We start from the raw sequence: 18908 nt of genomic DNA on the forward strand, positions 1-18908 counted from the left end.
TTGAGAAGGCTAATATGCTTGCCAGTCGGTTTCTCTCAAAACTCCACATTGGACCCAGCAAACCACTCCCTCTTTGACTTTCCTTTGTGAACTGATGCCAAAATGGATGATCTGAAAATTACTCCTTAGGTGCATGATATTATAAAAAACCTAGACACCTCAAAAGCATGTGGACCCGATCTGTTTTATTAAAAAATGCTCTGCTGAGGTTGCTCCAGTCCAAACTTTACAACAAATGCCTTAACGAATCTTGCTTTGCTGACTGCTAGAAAACTGCTTCTGTGGTACCAGTTGACAAGAATTCTGATGAAAGAACTGACCCATTAAATTATCGCTGCATTAGCCTTCTCCTGCTTTTCACCAAAATATTTGAGTCCTTAATAAATCTCTGAACATATTTACCATACACTGGACAAAGCAGGGGAGGGTAGGCTTTTGGCAGAGTATGGCATGATGGTCTTCTCAGGAAAATCAGATCATACGGTATTACTAGACGAATACTTAACGTAATCAAATCCTTCTTAAGTAAGAGAAGAATTCAAGTTGTCCTCGACGGTCGTACATCTAAACAATATGATATAAATGCGGGTGTACTTCAGAGGTCTATCCTTTGACCTTTATTATTCTTGATATTCATAAATGACCTCCCTGATAAAATTGTCTCTTGAGATGGTTATATATGCTGATGACACCATTCTCTATAACAAGCATAAGGGGAAAACAAATGAACACATATCTAAGGAAATGACAGAAACACAAGAAGATCTCCAATCTGTAGTGGAATGGGGGACAAAAATGGATGGTCACATTCAATGCTGCTAAGACTAAACTGGTTTCCTTCAATAATTACAAGAAGCCTTCTCAACCACCAATAACTATGGTTAAAGATACATTACCTGTAAGTACTTCTTTCAAACTCCTCGGCTTAACGTTCACAGGGAACATGAGTTGGAACAGATACAATGAGAGCATTGCCAGGGTCGCTGCGAGGAAGGTCGGCTCTGTCCTAAGTTCTTGCTCCTGGACAGGGTTCAAAAGAGAGTCGCCAACCTGGTAGGTTGACGACTCTCATCCAAGCTTCAACCTCTGTCCCATCAATGAAATATTGCATCCCTCTGTCTGTTCTACAAGTATTTTAATGGTCAATGCTCTGACGAACTACAAGCCCTTGTACCTCCCTCAATGTAAATACCCCCCCCCCGGCAAACCCGACAATCAGCAAAATCCCACTGTAGAGATCTCTAGATGTAAGAAGGTCTTCCAATCTAATAGTTTCTTCCCCAGAACTGCTAGATTCTAGAACTCCCTTTCCGGTTCCTGTTTTCTCAACTGTACTGACATGCAGAAGTTAAAGTGTAATGTGAACAGACATCTTGCTACTCAACTCCCTACATATCTCTGCAACTTATTTCCCCGATAGTATCCCCCTACATCAAAGTGGCACTGTGCCTTGTTTGAAGTAAAAATGGAATTAAAAAAACAAAAAAAAGTTTTTAAAAGGCCTTGATGTTCTAGTTACGATCAATTGTAACAAATTTTCAATGATGGCCGCTAAGAGTAAATGCGGTATTGTGGTGACTAATGGTTCTAGCTAAAAGTAGGATAGACAGACGATGACCACTGACCTCTCCCCCACCCCCACATTTTTGATTTGTTAACTTGTAATTTTACTTAATAGCAAACATATCTTTCAATGTGTAGTATATGTTCTGATATTACAGTTCACTTTTTCTGTTTTTGCTCAAGGAAGGAGAAATCCTTCTAGACTGAAGCAATTTTAAATTTTTGTCTTAATCTTGGATGAGACATTAAAAATCAACCTTGGGTCTAACTTAGCACTGGTTAGAAAGCAAATATATAAGTTCGTTTTTTTGTTTTGGTTTTTTTTTTTTGTTTTTTTTTTTTTGTTTTTTGCTCCTAAGAGGACAACCGATCTTTTTATTTTTTTAAGAAATTAAAATAAAAAAAAAAAAAAGATTTGGGAAAGGAGGTTCGCCTATCCGACACGCCCCTTATTGATAAAAAGCCATCATCATTATCATCTAATGGAATTCAACAAAGCCGCTTTTTTTTTTTCTTTTGATGTTGCGCATGCATCGCATCGTCATCAACGTGGAATGAAGGAGAGAGAAAACATTAAGAAATTTCTTAAAAATGGCTTGTGAGGACTGTTTTCGTGCCGCGGTCGAATATTTAAAGAAAGCTAAACAATTTTCCTTCGTTAAATCGGCCTGTCGTCACTCTTATGCGATTTCTTTTTTGGGGAAGTTTTTAATAAATTTTGACATTTCTCAAACTATACGTACGTACGTCGCACGATCAAAGCCTTATGAAAAATATCGCGTGTCAATTACGCCATATTGTTTGTTATTATTAGTCACTTTTTTTTTTTTTTTTTTTTTTAGAATAGGGGCACCATTAAAATATATTGCTTTAGTGAGTATATTGAAGTGGTTAGCTCTAAAAATAGCTGCTAAATTTTATTTATTTTGCCCAATTTCGCAACGTGTATAAATTGTTGTATACATTGTTTTCTAATTTTTACGGATGTCTTTTTAATAAACAATGTTTATTTGATTACTATGCCTTTTTTACAAAACAAAATAGGAACAAAACATACTTTCTCTTAAATCTGAAAAGAAAAGGAAAACTGCGCTTATTTAAAATTACACTTAATAAAAAAAAAAAAAAAATCTGTACGTCATGGAACGAAAATGTCACATTCCAAAAATCACGTAATTTTTTATAAACCAAAGTTTAAGATTCTTAGGGATTAACAAATAATAATTAATTGAATTTTAACACGTTAAAAAAGCATGGTCTCCATCTCCCTTGCTAGCTTACTCATATTTTTTTTTTCTTATTTAAAAAAAAAAAAAAATACTTGATCAATTTAGGTGATTTTTTTTTTAATATATCTTCGTTCCATGACAAGGACGTCAAATCATAGATTTTTCCGTATTTTCTGTAATTCTACATAAGCACTAAAATAAACGAACAGTGAAAATTAAAAATATAATAATGAAATAAAATCCACCAGAATGTATTTGCGCTATTTGTAAGTTATTTTGATATTTTGTAATAGTTAACCAATGATACACGGTAATTATTAAAAGTACTTGTCAAGAATTCACCTCTGCAACAAATAAAAATACAGAAAAACCTTTTTATAGTGTACGTACCGTAATACAAAAGTATCATATTCCAAAAATTGCGTGAATTGATTATTGATCAACATAACTTTGGAGGTCCTATTGATCAAGTAGTTTTGTTTTTGTAAAGAAAACCATTTTTAAGGGATTAATGGGAATTCATAGGCATTACAAAATAAATCTCGAAAGTTCGAATTATATCGAGTTATCTGCTTTTGTTTTGTTTTTTGTTATTTTTTAGATTGTCTTGAAAATGGTGGACAAGACAGTCGATGCTCAATTACTCATGAAATTTAATTTTTTTTTTTTAAATGAAACTACTTGATAATATGATTTTTGGAATATGATATTTTAGTTTTTTCATGGGTACATATATAATACACATTTTTCTTTATTTTTATTTTTAAATTTAGGGGAATTTTGAATAAAAACGTAATTAAATTTAACTTCCAAAAAACTATTTAAAAACAATAATTTGGTTAGAAAAAAAATAAAATAGGTAGGCGAAAGGAATATGAAAGTAAATATACTACCGGACAACGCCGAATAGGTAAAGCTAGTCTTTCAATACAGTTCAATTGAAAGGGACAGTGTTGTGGTGCTGGGCTGGGGTTCACCTTTTTTGTTGTTAAAAAAAGAACATTATATCCCGAACGTGCCACTGTTCAAGAAAAGAACCGATATTTTTATGATTTATTTGTCAGTCTCCAACTTGACTCCCCATGAGGGCAGTTAGATTGTTTCGAAGGTTGATATTTTGTGCTCCTCAAAAGGGGCACTGGGACAAAAACTGCCTCGGTAGAAAAGGATTTCTCCTTTGCTGATGACTGACAACAAAACCGATGAAGTGTCTGTCAATCAATAGCAGTGTCAGAAGTCGCCATTACATAGTGAATAAACATTTGATTAATTAGACTTTTGAAGCTTAACAAAATGAAAATGTAATTTCAATCCCTAATATTTTTTCAATAAAATGAGCAAAGACCAAATTTTAAAATAATAAAAGGTTTAATCGAAAAATATACATTTTTTTTCATCGCTTTTCTTTAAAACAAATTTCACGAAAATCAACGAATTTTAACTTATCCAATGCCAAAAAATCATTTACCTATAAAAAAATACTAAGCAATGGGTGCTTCCATTCTTCATTTATAAGAATTTGTCCATACTTATATTTTATATTCAATGTACTTTTTAAATAAAAGGATTTTTGGTGCTAATGCAGAGAGTGATCCGCGCTATTTTTAAAATCGTATTTCCAAGTTTAATTTAAGTTTTATGATATCTGCTTTTATTAAATTGTAAGGTTAAAGTACAGAATAGGTACAAAACATCCTTCTCTCCCCATGTTAAGAATGGCTTTACTCTGCATGAGTACCGGATTTTTTAAAGCAAGGGTCCCAGAAAATCGCGTTTTCGCAACTCGTTAGCCAAAACGGTTTCTTTGATTTTTCAAGTTGTCAAATATGGATGCCTCAAAAAGGGACATAAATAATTATTTCCAAAACGTAAAAACAACACATTAGACCAACTACATTTCAAAAGTAATCTCGATAGTAACTATATGAAGAAACAAACATTTAATTTATCTCCCCTTAGATATTTGAAGTCAATAAAGTTGATTGATATGGGTTACTGTACGAAAAAATGATCACATTTCACTCATCATTTTTTGCCGATTGAACGCAAACCACTCAATGAATTTTCGATTTTTCTTTTCTTCTATCAAAAAAATACATCAGATTTTGATTTAATATATTTTATTTCTTCTTTATGAAGTGAATTTTTTTTTTTTAATATCTAAAAAAAAAAAAAAAAAAAAAAAAAAAACATCGAATGAAATTGAAAAAATTATCGTAATTATACAAAATTTTCTGGACAATATAATAAGATTATAAGGTTTCACTTAAAAATAAAAAATCAACATGTTTTTTAAAATAAAAGTTTAAAACTTTGGTCATTACAGGTAAATATGCAAATAACTATTCTTTTTTTAATTAGCTTATTTTATTTATTGATCTTTTATATTCAATTTCTGATATATAAATCAGAGGTGAGAAGATTAATTATTTTTATTTTAATAGACATTTCAAAATGTGGTGGGGGTAAATTTAAAAGAAACGTTTGTCTAAAATGTTATATTCGGTTTATTGGAAAGAGCATAAAATTTCACATTGACCCTGAAAATATCGTAAAAATTGAACCAATAGAAAAATTTGGATAGATTTTTAAAGTTTCAAAATTAAAAAAAAATTAACTCGTAAAATTCAATTCATTTCATTACGTAGAAAAAAATGGCTGCAGGAATGTGTGCATGCACTTTGTAAACACTTTTTTTTTTAAATAAAAAATAATATTCCTATTATTTTTTAAACAACTTTAATAGTTTATTTTGGAAGTATATTCCATAAAGAAAATAAACAACCCACTTTAAAAAGAGAAATTACGAGTTTTTTATATTTTATTCGCAGTTTTGTGTTAGGAGTGTCAAAAATTCCCCAAAAATCCTGACACAGCTAGTCAATCAATAAGTTGTAGTGTTTTGTTTAGCAGGCCGCCTGGCATTGCCCGGTCGTAAAATACGCTTAACTATGATCTTTTGATTAATGCAGATTTTGTATTTATTATTATACCAGACTGGATGCCTGGCGTTGCCCGGGTGTTTGGAGATGTGTGTTGAGCAAAAAAAAAAAAAAGTGATAATAGGTAGACAGGCTCGAACCCGTAATGCGAAGACGGAAAAGAAAGTAAAAGAAAATCTGACGTCTTACCCCTTCTCCATGACACGACCGGAAGTTCGGAATGTTAAAATTAGGCAAAGTCAATCCAACCGATACGATGACTTGCAAAAATGGCTCGCAAAAAAGCGACCCCTCCTTGTAGAAAACTGCCCAGTTGAGGGTGAAGGAATTAATGTTTTTGGCCAATTTTTCGATATTTGTTGTCCGAGACGAGCTTCAAAATGATACCAATCTTGTGAAAATCTGTTGCCTCTGTCGAAAGTTTTAGGCATACATACATTTAAACAGACAGGTGAGATTTATATTATAGAAAAACATTATATTGGACACAATATATAGTCATGATTTAAAAAGTTTAAAAAAAAAAAAAAAAGACTTGTGCGCCACCACCAAGAATCGAAACCAAAACATTTAGCTTACGATTTACTTTTTCCTTTGACTTTAATGCCTGAGCTATGAAAACATTTTTGCTACAAGGCTAAAAATGAAAACATGGACCAATAGCTATTACATTACGCATGCATATACGTAATGCCGTCGTTCGACCGTCACCTGGAAAATTCCATTTTTTAATTTTCACACTTCTTCACCAATTTTCCCCAACTAAAACCCAAATCTAAAGTTGCACATGGGTTTGAATACCCTATAAATTAAATTTCATGTCTATAGACCAAAAACTGACAGAGGAGTTTGGGAGGCAAAATCTTTTAAACATATATATATATACGCAAAATATATATAGAAAGAGGTTTACGCAAATATTACGCAAGTATAAATCATGTAGAATATCTGCATGAATATAATTACGCATAATAGTTAACTAAAAATGATCATCCCATAAGAAAATCGGAAAAAAACTAACAGGGAATTAATTAAAATGAATATTTAAAAGAATATGCAAATTAGCTAGATCTTTTAAATGCAATTCCATGACCTATGTATAACAAAGTTGCATTTTCATTTTGGGGCCAAGATCAAAGTGTAGTATCTGTTTCGATAAGCTAATTTGTTAATTCCTTAAGCTAATTTGTGTCGGTTAATGGAAGAGAAACCGGGACGATTATTATTATTTTTAGTCCCAACCAGAGTGCTCCTTTTGCCTTCTTTTCGGGAGCTAGTTTAACTCCACATTAAAACGACCTTGTGTCACATTTTGCTTTCGTGGGAAAGCAAATAAATACTAATAGAAAAAAGTTTTTTAATACGAATATCAAAAAAAAATTATAAGAGTATAGATATGAATCTCTCACACACATATTAGTCATTTCCTATCTTCAAAACAAATTTGAGTGTATGGAAAGCTATTTGCAATTACAATTATTAAACGATTTCATGGTATTAGTTTTTGTGTCATTTATTTATTTTTGTTTCTTTAAAATAAACCATCTTTTATTGTAATAAAATCATGTTACTTTTATGGCAGATGCTCAACTGAACTTCAATCTATGCCCCCCCCCCCCCTGTAAAATATTCACATCAAATACTTGTCTAACTACAAGTGTCAATAATATTCGTTACTCTCTATCTGTGCCTAGAACTAAACGAAAATTCCACGAGCAAAGTTTGTTTCTTATGATTGTCCGTCTGTGGAATACAATACCGTGAGGCTGCTTCCCAGCTAACTATAACATGATCGGTCATTTTCAAGATTAATGTAAAGAAGTTCTTGTTGAGCCGTCCTCTTATATAATCAAGCTCTACCCATGTTCTATCATTACTGATCATCAAAGTGTTATCGCACCGTCTACCTAACATTCATTAACCCCCGGGCCTTGATAAGCAGTGACCTATATATATATATATATATATATATATATATATATATGGGGAGAGAGAGAGAGAGTAGTAGTAGTAGTAGTAGAAACCGGATGTGAAATAACAGTGCAACTCCCATGTGTGACGAACTAGAAAGAGAATAATAAAATAAGTTGCCTTCGCTAATTCAATCATCAACTCTGAATCCGGGTTGGCAATACGCCACCTCGAACTTAGGGTTAGTGGTGGGTTTAATGAAGGACATCAATTGTACCGATTCCACATCTGGTTTCGCCGCGGTGGCAATGTAGACTTTTACCAAAATTCTAAGACAGTTTTTAAAAAACAATTCTGCTAAAATCCACTAGAATTATTTTTTATTCCTTCTATCTTTATATAATTATATTAGCTGTACATTAGGTGTATCAGAAGCGACCATTAAAAATGATAAGAACTTTAATAATTCAACTTACTATCTTTCGAAGCTTATAACTACTTGAAAAATGCAATTCAAACCCTAATTTTTTTCAATTAAAGGAGCAAAGACCAAATTTAAAGAAAAATAATAGGTTTAATAGCAAATTATGCAATATTTGTTTTTTAAAATCGGTTTTCTTTAAAAACGATTTGAAGAAAATCAATGAAATTTTACTTAGTTCGATTATAAAAAATATATATAAATACCAATAAATCACTTACCTATAAAAAATACTATTCAATGAGTACTTCCATTCTTTATTGTTAAGAATTTATCAATATTTATATTTTATATTCCATGTCCTTTTTAAATAAAATACTTTTTTAAGCAAGTATTATTTTGCATTGAATCTTCGGTGGTGCTAAGCGTCACAATTAATGTCTCTTTCTATTGCGTACTGTAAACCAAAATTAGTATTTTGGGGCCACCGTACTTGAAAACTGAACACATTCACTTAATAGTTTTTGCCGTTTAAAAACAAACCCACTCTGGCGATTTTTTTTTTTTATTCTCTTAATGAAATACATGAGTTTTTAAATAATATATTTTATTTCTATTTTATCGAGTGATTTTTTTTTAATATCTAAAAAAAGAAAACATTGAATGAAATAGAAAAAATTGTCATCAGCATCCGATATTTACTTGACTATGTAAGCATCACATAAGCTTTCGCTTAAAAAAAATCAACGTGGTTTTAAAAAAAAAAAGTTTTACACTTTGGACTTTACAGGTAAATTTTCAAAAAACACTTTTTTTTTGTTTAAAATTAGAATATTTTATTTATTGATATTCAATTTGTGATATATAAAACTTTGGTGCGTAAATTAATTATTTACTTTTTAATAGACATTTCAAAATGGGGGGGGTAAAAAAAAACGTTTGTCTAAAATATTATATTCGGTTTATTGGAAAGAGCATAAAATTTCACATTGACCCTGAAAATATCGTAAAAATTGAACCAATAGAAAAATTTTGATAGATTTTTAAAGTTTCAAAATTGAAAAAAATTTAACTCGTAAAATTCAACTGATTTCATTACGTAAAAAACATGGCTGCATGAACGCGTGCAGGCACTTTGTAAATATTGTTTTTTTTTTTAATAAAAAATAATATTTCTATTATTTTTTTAAACAACTTTAATAGTTTATTTTGGAAGTATGTTCCATAAAGAAAATAAAAAGAGAAATTACGAGTTTTTTAATATTTTATTTGTTGTTTTGTGTTAGGGGTGTCAAAAATTCCTCCAAAAATTCTGACACACCTAGCTGTACATACTTGGTGTTACCGGGGAATCTTTTTACTTTTATATTATTTAAATTTAGTTAATATTCCTGTTTCAAATCCCTGCTCTATCGTTATTTTCGTGGTAAGTTCTCGAATGTGTTTCTAACTATGCCCCCCCCCGAAAACATTTGCAACTACAACCACTGTCAACAATATCCTTTATCTGTACCTAAAACTAAATGAAAATTCCATGAGCAAAGTTTGTTTCCTAGAACTGCCAGTCTATGGAACACAATACTGTAGGGAAACTACTCAGCTGACTATAACATGGTCGTTTCAAGTCTAATGTAAAGAAATTCTTGCTGGACCGTCTTCTTAAATAATTAAATCATAACCAAGTAACACTGAACATCACAATGGTGCTTCACCGTCCACTTAACACTCATTAATTCTTAAGTTGCTTTTAGGCCTTGATATGCGTTCACCCATCCACTCAATAAATAAAAATTAAAAAAAAACTTGAAGGCCGTGGATTAGTGTTAGAATATTACTGTTGTAACTGTGAATATGGGAATGTTTCTGCATTGTTAGCAGCAGGAGTTGTTTTTGCGATATTATTGATGTTGAATAATGTATGTGGTTTTACCCCCATGACTAAAAGCTTTCGTTTTTTTTTGTTTTTTTTTTTTCTACAGAATTGGGACGAGATTTTATAGTGGAGTTTTCAGATAAAAACAATGGTTTCAACTGATTTTTTTTATTTTTATTTTTATTTTATTTATTTATTTTTTTTTGTCAATTTTAATAAATTACAATGGTAGTTTCCAGATTATGCAGTCGAAATTACCTGAATATATTATATTATTATTATTATTATTATTTTAAAAAAAACTTTGTGTTAACAGGTGAAAAATTGCTGCCATCTTTGTTTAATTCGAACGGGAAATTACCTCCTTGTTGAACTCTCCTGTGTTTTACGTTTTCATCAAATTCTATTTTTTATTTTCTTTAATAAAAAATTTTCTACCTTATCGATTTTCGTAATTTTTGGATATAATCATCTTAGAAATACGAGAAATTGTTTCATGTGAAATTCAGTTTTACGATTTCCGAAAATCTCGTCCCAATTCTGTAGAAGCGCCCCTTTTTTTTTTTAAATATGCATAAGCATACAACTATGTGCCGATTAGCTATTCGTACCGACAGTTTTCACAACAACAAGCGTTTATAGACAAACAAGTACTTGTACAGTTTACAGACCGTTCTGAAATAATAACATTAAACCCATTGTTAATAGGGAGAGAAGGGATTAACCATCTTGTACTTTCACCTAACAATTTAATAACAAAATATACCATAAAAACTGAATTTAACTTGCAAAATCCTATATACAAAATAGTACGGTCTGTAAACTGCAGAAGTATCGATACAGAAAGAAATGATTTGGGCACGTATCAAGAAGCAAAATAGGTGATCTTGTTATCATCCCTATAATAAAATTGAACCATTTTATTTGCACGCTATTTTATGTAATTTTGTCATATAATGCAAAACATACATAATACATTGAATCTACATAATGCAATCCGTGTAATTTATACGGAACGTATGCGTTTTTGTGTTGTGAATACATTAAGAAATACTATCGACTCAATTGTATCATAGAGATCACTGGAATATCTCGCCTACTTTCGATTGGGCTTTAGATATTTTCTCACTTGTACCGATTACTTTGAAATAAAAGTGAGTTTACTTTTTAATTTATATAAATTTTATCGGTACTAATGCACTTTTGTTACCGTACTGAAATAATGTTATTTAGAAAACCATTCTTAACATAGGGAGGGTGTTTTGTACTAATTCTGTACTTTCATCTAACAATTTAATAAAAAAAAAGATATCGTACAACTTGAAAATACTACTTTAAAAAATAGCACGGTTACAAGTGCATTGCATAACTTATGCACTTGTTAAAAAAATGCACTGCATAAGCACCTTTTTATCTTTGGGGGAGGGCAATATTGTCGGATTTTTTTTTTTTTTTTTTTTTTTTTTTGCAGACGGACCGTGCTGAAATAATAACGTTATTCTTAACCCATTATTAACATGGGAAGTTTTGTAACTTCTGCAATTTCGCCTAACAATTTAATAAACAAAAGATACTGTAAAACTTGAATTTAACTTGCAAATACAGTCGGAAAAATACACTGCATGCATGTCTATCCTGCAAAAAAAGTTACCCAATTCCAATTATTATTGAAAAATTTAATATTTTTAACGTCTACCTACATTCTTGCTTTTAAATTTGTTTGTACAAAACGAATGTCGAAATTTTGTTATTTTAGATTAAAAAAAAGCTTTTGTTTTTGTAAATAATATTTTTAAGTATGGAAATAAAAAATAAATAATGGCCGCCAGCGATTAAAACGTGGACATAAAATTCGATTTTCAAGATTTTAAAATATAAATTATAATTTTATTTGATGACAAGAAATACGATTAAAAAAATCAATAATTATTACATCCACCATTTGGTAAAAAAGTGAAATAAGAGGAAATATTTTAATGACTTCTTGAACCGAACTGTCTTATGTTTATGTAGTATTGGAAAAAAAAATACTTAGACTGTTTTTGTTTTATGTCGATTAAGTAAAACATTCAATTAAAAAAAAAAAACATTCAATTTAAAAAAGCATTTCAAACATTCCAAAAAAAAAACATTCAAAAGTAAAACATTTAAAAAAAAAAAAAATAAAGCATTCTTTTCGTAAATTTCATTAATGATCACCCACTTCTTGGTCACTACACTGACCAGTGGTCAGATAGCGTTTTTAGGGACATATAACTATTTGAGGGGGGGGTCTACATTTTCATAATTTCTTGGAGATCTATTGTTGTCGGGAATTTTTTTTTCTGCTTAAAATATACAATAAAACATAACATTAAGAGATGGGCATTGACTTTTAACGATACGTAAGCATTGCGTAACCTTTCTGCTTTTTATTTATTTATTTCCAAATTGCCAATCGGACTTAGGGTTAGTTATACAGTTGAGGAAAGGCTTGTTTTGTTTTAGTTACTTTTAACAATGTTATATCGTACACTCATATTTGATCAGGAATATCAACTAACCAGATATTGCTCAGAATAAGGATATGTACTTTTTCACTATTTTTTTTCTTCTTTCTCTATACTAGTCGCCATTCTCCCGTTTTGCATCCCCTCTCATATACAGTCATAAGAAACCGAAATGTTAGAAAACTTTCTAAATTAGTATCTTATATACATGCGGTTTAAATTTCATTAAAATACGTATTTGAAGTGCTGTGTCCCCATAGGTCACTTAGCAGCCCGTGGATATTCGGCACATAGAACCACTTCCATTGTCTTCCCCGGAAAATTTTATACATATGATATAAATTTTCTAAAAATAAAATATATTTTAAGCTTTCAATAATGCCCCCCCCTCTGGCTTTGGTCAGAAGAGTAGTACTTAGAGATTAGAACCACTTCCATTGTCTTCACCGGAAAGAATTCTCTAACCTTTCTTTCTAGAAGGCACACACAAACATCTGACACACATGGACATTTGGTTTGATATTATTAATTAATAACTCTTACAATTATGTCGTTCATTTTAAAATGATTAAAAGTAATTGCTTTTGCTTTTTTTTTTATTAGATTTTTGTTTCTCCGCATAAAAATGTTCAATATTTGTTACTCTTCCTCCAAACACAATTTATCTCCTGTTTGAAAGAAATGTTTGGTTACATGTCCTTAAAAACACTATCTGGATTGGAAGTGAATGATCATTTTCATTAAAAATGCCCAAAAATAGGTAAACATTTAACATTAAATTTTTATGCAAAACTGATCGCTTACTCTAAATTCTAAAATAATTGTTTATATATATAGCTATGTTTTTAAGTTGATTGTATGTAATCGCCTAATAAAGTAAAATTCATACGGTGCAAAGATACAATTTTATCAAATTAAATTATGCACATTTTTTTTATTCATACGTAAAAAAAAAAAAGAGCATTCTTTTAATGTAAAAAATGATTTTATTTTTTTAAATAATGGTGATTTGGTTTTTTGTTGTTTTTTTTGTTTTTTTCTAAGCAAAAAATAAAAATAATGGATGAATCTGGAGAAGTACACAGCATTTAAATAATCAAATTTATTTACGGACATATTGAATAATTGAACTCATTGACGGAAGACATTAATAAAAGATCAAGTTATATCATGTCGACAAATATTTATAATTTATATAGAAAAATACATGTTTGAGTTGTTCGGACTACTAGACTCATCTTGGTTGTTATTTTGAACTTTTTTTTTTACAGAATAGGAACCGAGCTGAAAGCATTTAGAAACCCATTCTTAACATGGTGTCTTGTAACTATTCTGTACTTTCACCTAACAATGGTGCTGGTGCAAAGCCCGCTATTTTTAAATAGTATTTTCAAGTTTTACGACATCGTTTTTTTTTTATTAAATTGTTAGGTGAAAGTACAGATAATTACAAAACACCCTCCTCTCCCCATGTTAAGAATGGCTTCCTAAATAAAGTTATTATTTCAGCATGTTAGTGTGCACTGCACTATGGAATTCATCTTGAAAATCCTATCTAAAAAAATAGCACGATCTGTATCCAACATAAGTACTCATTTTTCTATCGATATAATAATCTCCACCACCTTCTTCAGATGCATCGGGAACATACGAAATTTCGAATTAAACCCTTTCATTTATCTACACGACAAAAGATGGTTATTTACCCCCACCCAAGGCAGAAAGATTAGACACAAGGGCAGGAAAGTGCCACAGAAAAACCAACTTCTTAGAAGAAGAGTACTTTGGTCTAAAACAATTGCCTGGAAAACCCGTCAACATTCCTCAATAAGGGCGCCTCATGCGATTAGCAATAAACCTTTTCTCAAAGAGCCAGAAGATAAAGCCTGGGAAGGTGGACGCCTAAGAATTAGACCTTAGACCCACAGAGAATAAAGGAACAGTAGAACGCCCAAGACTCTGCCAGTCTGATTTTAAAGTACCACCTCGAAACGTGTAGTATTGAAACAGATACTACACTCCTATCTCTATGACGAACTCAATCATCGGTGATTTTCCAGAATAGCCAACAAAGCAAGAAAAAAAAATGATCAAAACAAATATATAGCAAATAAATGTTACCAAAGGCAAGATTAATTATTCTTTTCCCTACCTGGATAAATTTTTACTTTTTTGTATTTTAATTTACTTTAAAGTGTTTTTTACTTAAAAATGGTAGTGTAAATCCTGTTAAAAACAAAAACAAAGTGGTGGTGGTGGTGGTCTCAACCGAGCGTCAATAATCGCTCAAATATCGAAAATTAATCAAAATACTCACCAACCGTGCGAAAATGTTCTACCAGCGTTTTAATTACATTTATTTGTTGTTTATTTTATCTTTTTTACTTTGCTGACTATTCTGAAAAGTCACCAGATTATCCATTTGATACAAAAATTTCGAATTGAACACCTCTATTAGGAAGAGGTACATTGTTCTTGTTTCGCTAGCCATGACCGGGTAGAAGTGTTAAGTAATTTTTATTTTCTTCTTGGTTTATCTGACACTTATAGCCGGTCATGGTTCACGAAATAAGCTCCTGTGATTAAATAAAGTTCGAATTTACCTATTTTCTCAAGTTTGAAAATATTTAACCAACTCACTGACCCTAAGTCCGAATTAATCGCTAAATAATCCAAAATATAGGTTCTATTTACTTGCCTCCCCAAGAGGGAAGAGTTAGACATAATGTTGGTGTTTTAGTGAGAAGATTTGTAAATGGGAATCTTGAATTGGGATAAAATTTTAAATTGCCTTAATCTCGAAGGATTTCTCCTTCGATAACAGAAAACAATATGTAGTGTAGTATCAGAACAAACAGACCTAAGACCTACTTCAGTTTGCTCCTCCTCGCTAAAAAGAACAAGAAACCTAAAATGGGCAGTCATGTTTTTTTTTTGTTGTTTTTTTAAATTATAGGATTTTAAAAATTCGTTTTAGTTTTATCAATCCGGACTTGGGATTAGTAGTTGGGTTGAATCGTACAAATTCTTAAGCCGCTTTTGAGGATAGACTTTTACAAAATTAATGTAAATACCAATACCAACTACTTAGGGTTAGTCGTTACTCGTTCGTTGTGTTACAGGGCACCAATGGTGCCCTGTAACACAATTGTACAGATTCAACACCCGATTTTGCGGCAGCATAATAGACTTTTCCATCCATCCATAGCTCTGAGACCCTGGAGGGGCATAGGCCATCCACAACTTTTTGTAGATTCTTTTGTAGCGAGGAGTTCTTTTTTCGGTAAAACTATACAAACACCGTGACAGCGAATTAACCCTAACCCTAACCCTAAACCTAACCCTGTCACGGTGTTTGTATAATAATACCCTTTTTTCGGGGTGAGAGTGCTGACTGCTGACCCCACGTCCAACCTTCCCAGAAGGTACATATTACAGCACCTAGCCTTCCCAAATAGTCACCCATCTGGTACTGGCCAGGCTCAACGTTGCTGAACTTCGGTGATGTGTCAAGAACCGGTGTGTCAACGTGATTGTGCCGTCACTGCCGTACCATAATAGACTTTTACCAAGTTAATATCGACATGTAGAATTTTTAGTTTTGGCAACATGGAGTTTAAGACACTAATGTAAACATTTATCGGAGGTTACGTCGGTTGAAACGTTGTGGAAAATAACAACCAAGATGAGATTAATAATCTGATTAATCTAAATTATTAAATATATATGTAATTATTTGTAGAAATTACTTAATCGGACCTGAACGAGAATCACTACTGGCACACTCCACTGCAAGAACGACTTTCGGAATAAACGCCCCTAACCTCCCCATGTTAAGAATGGCTTTTGGAACAAACATCCTCAACCTCCCTATGTTAAGAACGGCTTTCGGAATAAACACCCCCAACTTCTCCATCTTAAGAACGGCTTTCGGAATAAATATCCCAACCTCCCATGTTAAGAATGGCTTTCGAAATACACCCCCATGTTAAGAACGGCTTTCGGAATAAATACCCTCAACCTCCCCATGTTAAGAACGGCTTTCAGTTTTTTTGCAATTTTTTTTCAGTGGATTTGGGTACTAATATATAGGGGGTTATTCTCGTTCATGTCCGCCAATATTTATTTATATAAAAATACGTTTATTTTAATTTACCTTTTAAAAAGTCATGTTATTCTTAATTTTGTTGTTAGCCGTGTCTATAAATAATTTAAAAAAAAAAAGATTAAATAACAAAATCGGAATATGAGAAAGGGTAAAAATTTTTAAATGTTCCGCCCCTTAAAAAATGAATGAGAAATTACTACACTTTCAACCTCTTTTAGCTTTTTTTGTTATTAATTACATACAAAAAATCATTTAAATATTATTATTTAACTCAGAAATGATTCGATTGCTTATTCAAAATATTTGCATAGAAAATAAATTAATTTAAAATATTTTAAAACACGTTTTTGTTTAAGAAAAAACCCCAACCACTGAACAAAAAATGAACATATTTACTTTGGGGGATAAATTTTAATTATTACAAAAAAAATAAAATAAAAACAGTAAATAATTATTAATAAATAAGAAATATTTACGAAATTAAAACATGTTTTTATTCTTGTAAATAATTTTTACCGTGAAAAAAGTTTATTTTCTTTAATTTTTCGTTCAATTTTCGCATGACAAAAACACAACTACTAGCGAGCAGAACATAATAGCCGTGTATATAAAAAACGATTGAATAACAAAATATTAAACAAGATGCAAATATATTTAACACTTTCTTTAAATTAGACTAGAGAGTTATAGTTCTTAATCATACAAACACTTATTTACCTTTGCTTTCACAATCAGCGCAGACGTTATTTTCTGGTATTTCCAGCAATTTGAGAAGAAACATTTTGCTTTGGTCCGCCATCTTGACACTGCTGAAACAGACTGACGGAAAATGACGGAAACTGCCGAATCAACTTTTCCGTGAATCGACCCGAACTTTCTGAATTACTAATTAAACTGCAAATGTATTTAATTTAAACTTTAAATACATTTTAAAAAAATAACACTTTTCCATTATACTAATGCGTCACCACTTATAAAGGCCAAAAACCATTCGAGGATAAGGGTTAATGAAATTGTCAGTTCGATGATGAACAATGCTATGAGAGGCTTTAAAACGATGACTGGACAAAATTTGATTAATTAAGAGGACAGATCGATATGTATTTAATGGCAATTCTATTGTAGTTTGCAGGAAACCAGTCCCATGATAATGTGTTTTATAGATGGGGAGCATTTACAAAGAAACTTTGTCCACGGAAATTATACTTGGTTTTAGACGCATAGAAAAAGAAAGAAAAATACTTTGCAGTAGTGGTAATAAGACGAGTTCTTACTGTGAATGATGATGGGGGGGCAGAAATTTGGGCTTAGTCGTGCAATCGTGCATCAACCATGGAAATAATGATAGAGTGGAGGAAAACTATCAACGCCTCCTCTTTGAGAAAAAAAACTGTAGGGAAAAGAAAATATTAAAACAATTAAAACTGCTGCTGTTGGTAGTCATTGTGGTGGTAGTGATGATGACGATGACGAGGCACAGTCACTATTCAGTAAATGTTAAATTCACTTTATGTTTTTATTTATTTTTATTTATTTATTTTCCACCTCCAAACAAGTCACTTGAATATAAGAGGTTACTATTTGGATTGTGTCTGTGGGAAGTTGAGTAGCAAAATGTGTGTTCACATTACATTTAAACTTCTGCAAGTTAGTACCATCGAGTAAGCAAGAAACAGGAAGAGAATTCCAATGTCTTGCAGTCTGGGAAAGAAATTATTAGAGTAGAAGGCTTTCTGACATCTAGGGATCTCAACAGTGAAGGGATGGGATTTTGTTGAGTTAGTTGAGAGTATATATGTTGAGGAGGCACAAATCCACTTCAGAGCACATTCCATTAAAGTAGTTGTAAAACCGGTACAGGGATGCAACATTGCGGTGATGGGACAGTGGTTTGAGCTTGGTCAATAGTGCAGGCCCTATTAAATTTGAGACTCTTTTTTTGGACCCTGTGAGATGGTGAGAGATTAAAGGCAGATTCACTAACCAAGATGTAGTAACAATACTCCATGCTTTGTAAATTCATTTTGCTGCAAAAATTTACAACAAAATAATCCTCAATCAACTCATTCTTTTCGTTGAATCATTAATCAAAAGAACCAGAATGATTTTAGGAAAGAACCATCCACTTTTAGCCAAATCTTATGTATTCACAGGTTTCTGAAGGAGTCACAAGCCTCCAACATAGATCTTTCTTTTGTATTTGTTAACTTTTCAAAAGACTTTGACTTGGTTGAGATAGATAAGATGTTTGAGATTCTAGCATTATATGGTATATTAGCAAAGATAATCAATGTTATCGAAATTCTTTAAACCAGCACAACCTCGACCATATTAAGATCTGATGGCGAGGCTGAGCCATTTTCAATTCATGC

General features: G+C 31.5%; 1 protein-coding gene across 2 annotated transcripts in view; it reads right to left on the minus strand.

Moving 5' to 3' along the window:
* Positions 1-17395, minus strand: part of LOC145268765 (arf-GAP with dual PH domain-containing protein 1-like) — a 137181-nt gene extending 119786 nt beyond the window's left edge. Inside the window, exon 1 of one of the 2 annotated variants that reach the window (XM_080124363.1) lies at positions 17254-17395. In XM_080124363.1, coding sequence (XP_079980489.1) covers positions 17254-17335 — 82 coding nt within the window. In that variant the 5' untranslated portion in view covers positions 17336-17395. The remainder of the gene's footprint in view (positions 1-17253) is intronic. The other variant, XM_080124364.1, reaches the window with a different exon arrangement.
* Positions 17396-18908: the final 1513 nt, after the last annotated feature.

The sequence above is a fragment of the Euprymna scolopes genome, chromosome 44 (assembly GCF_053919585.1).
Source record: "Euprymna scolopes isolate OS-2025 chromosome 44, ASM5391958v1, whole genome shotgun sequence".
Classification (NCBI taxonomy): domain Eukaryota; kingdom Metazoa; phylum Mollusca; class Cephalopoda; order Sepiida; family Sepiolidae; genus Euprymna; species Euprymna scolopes.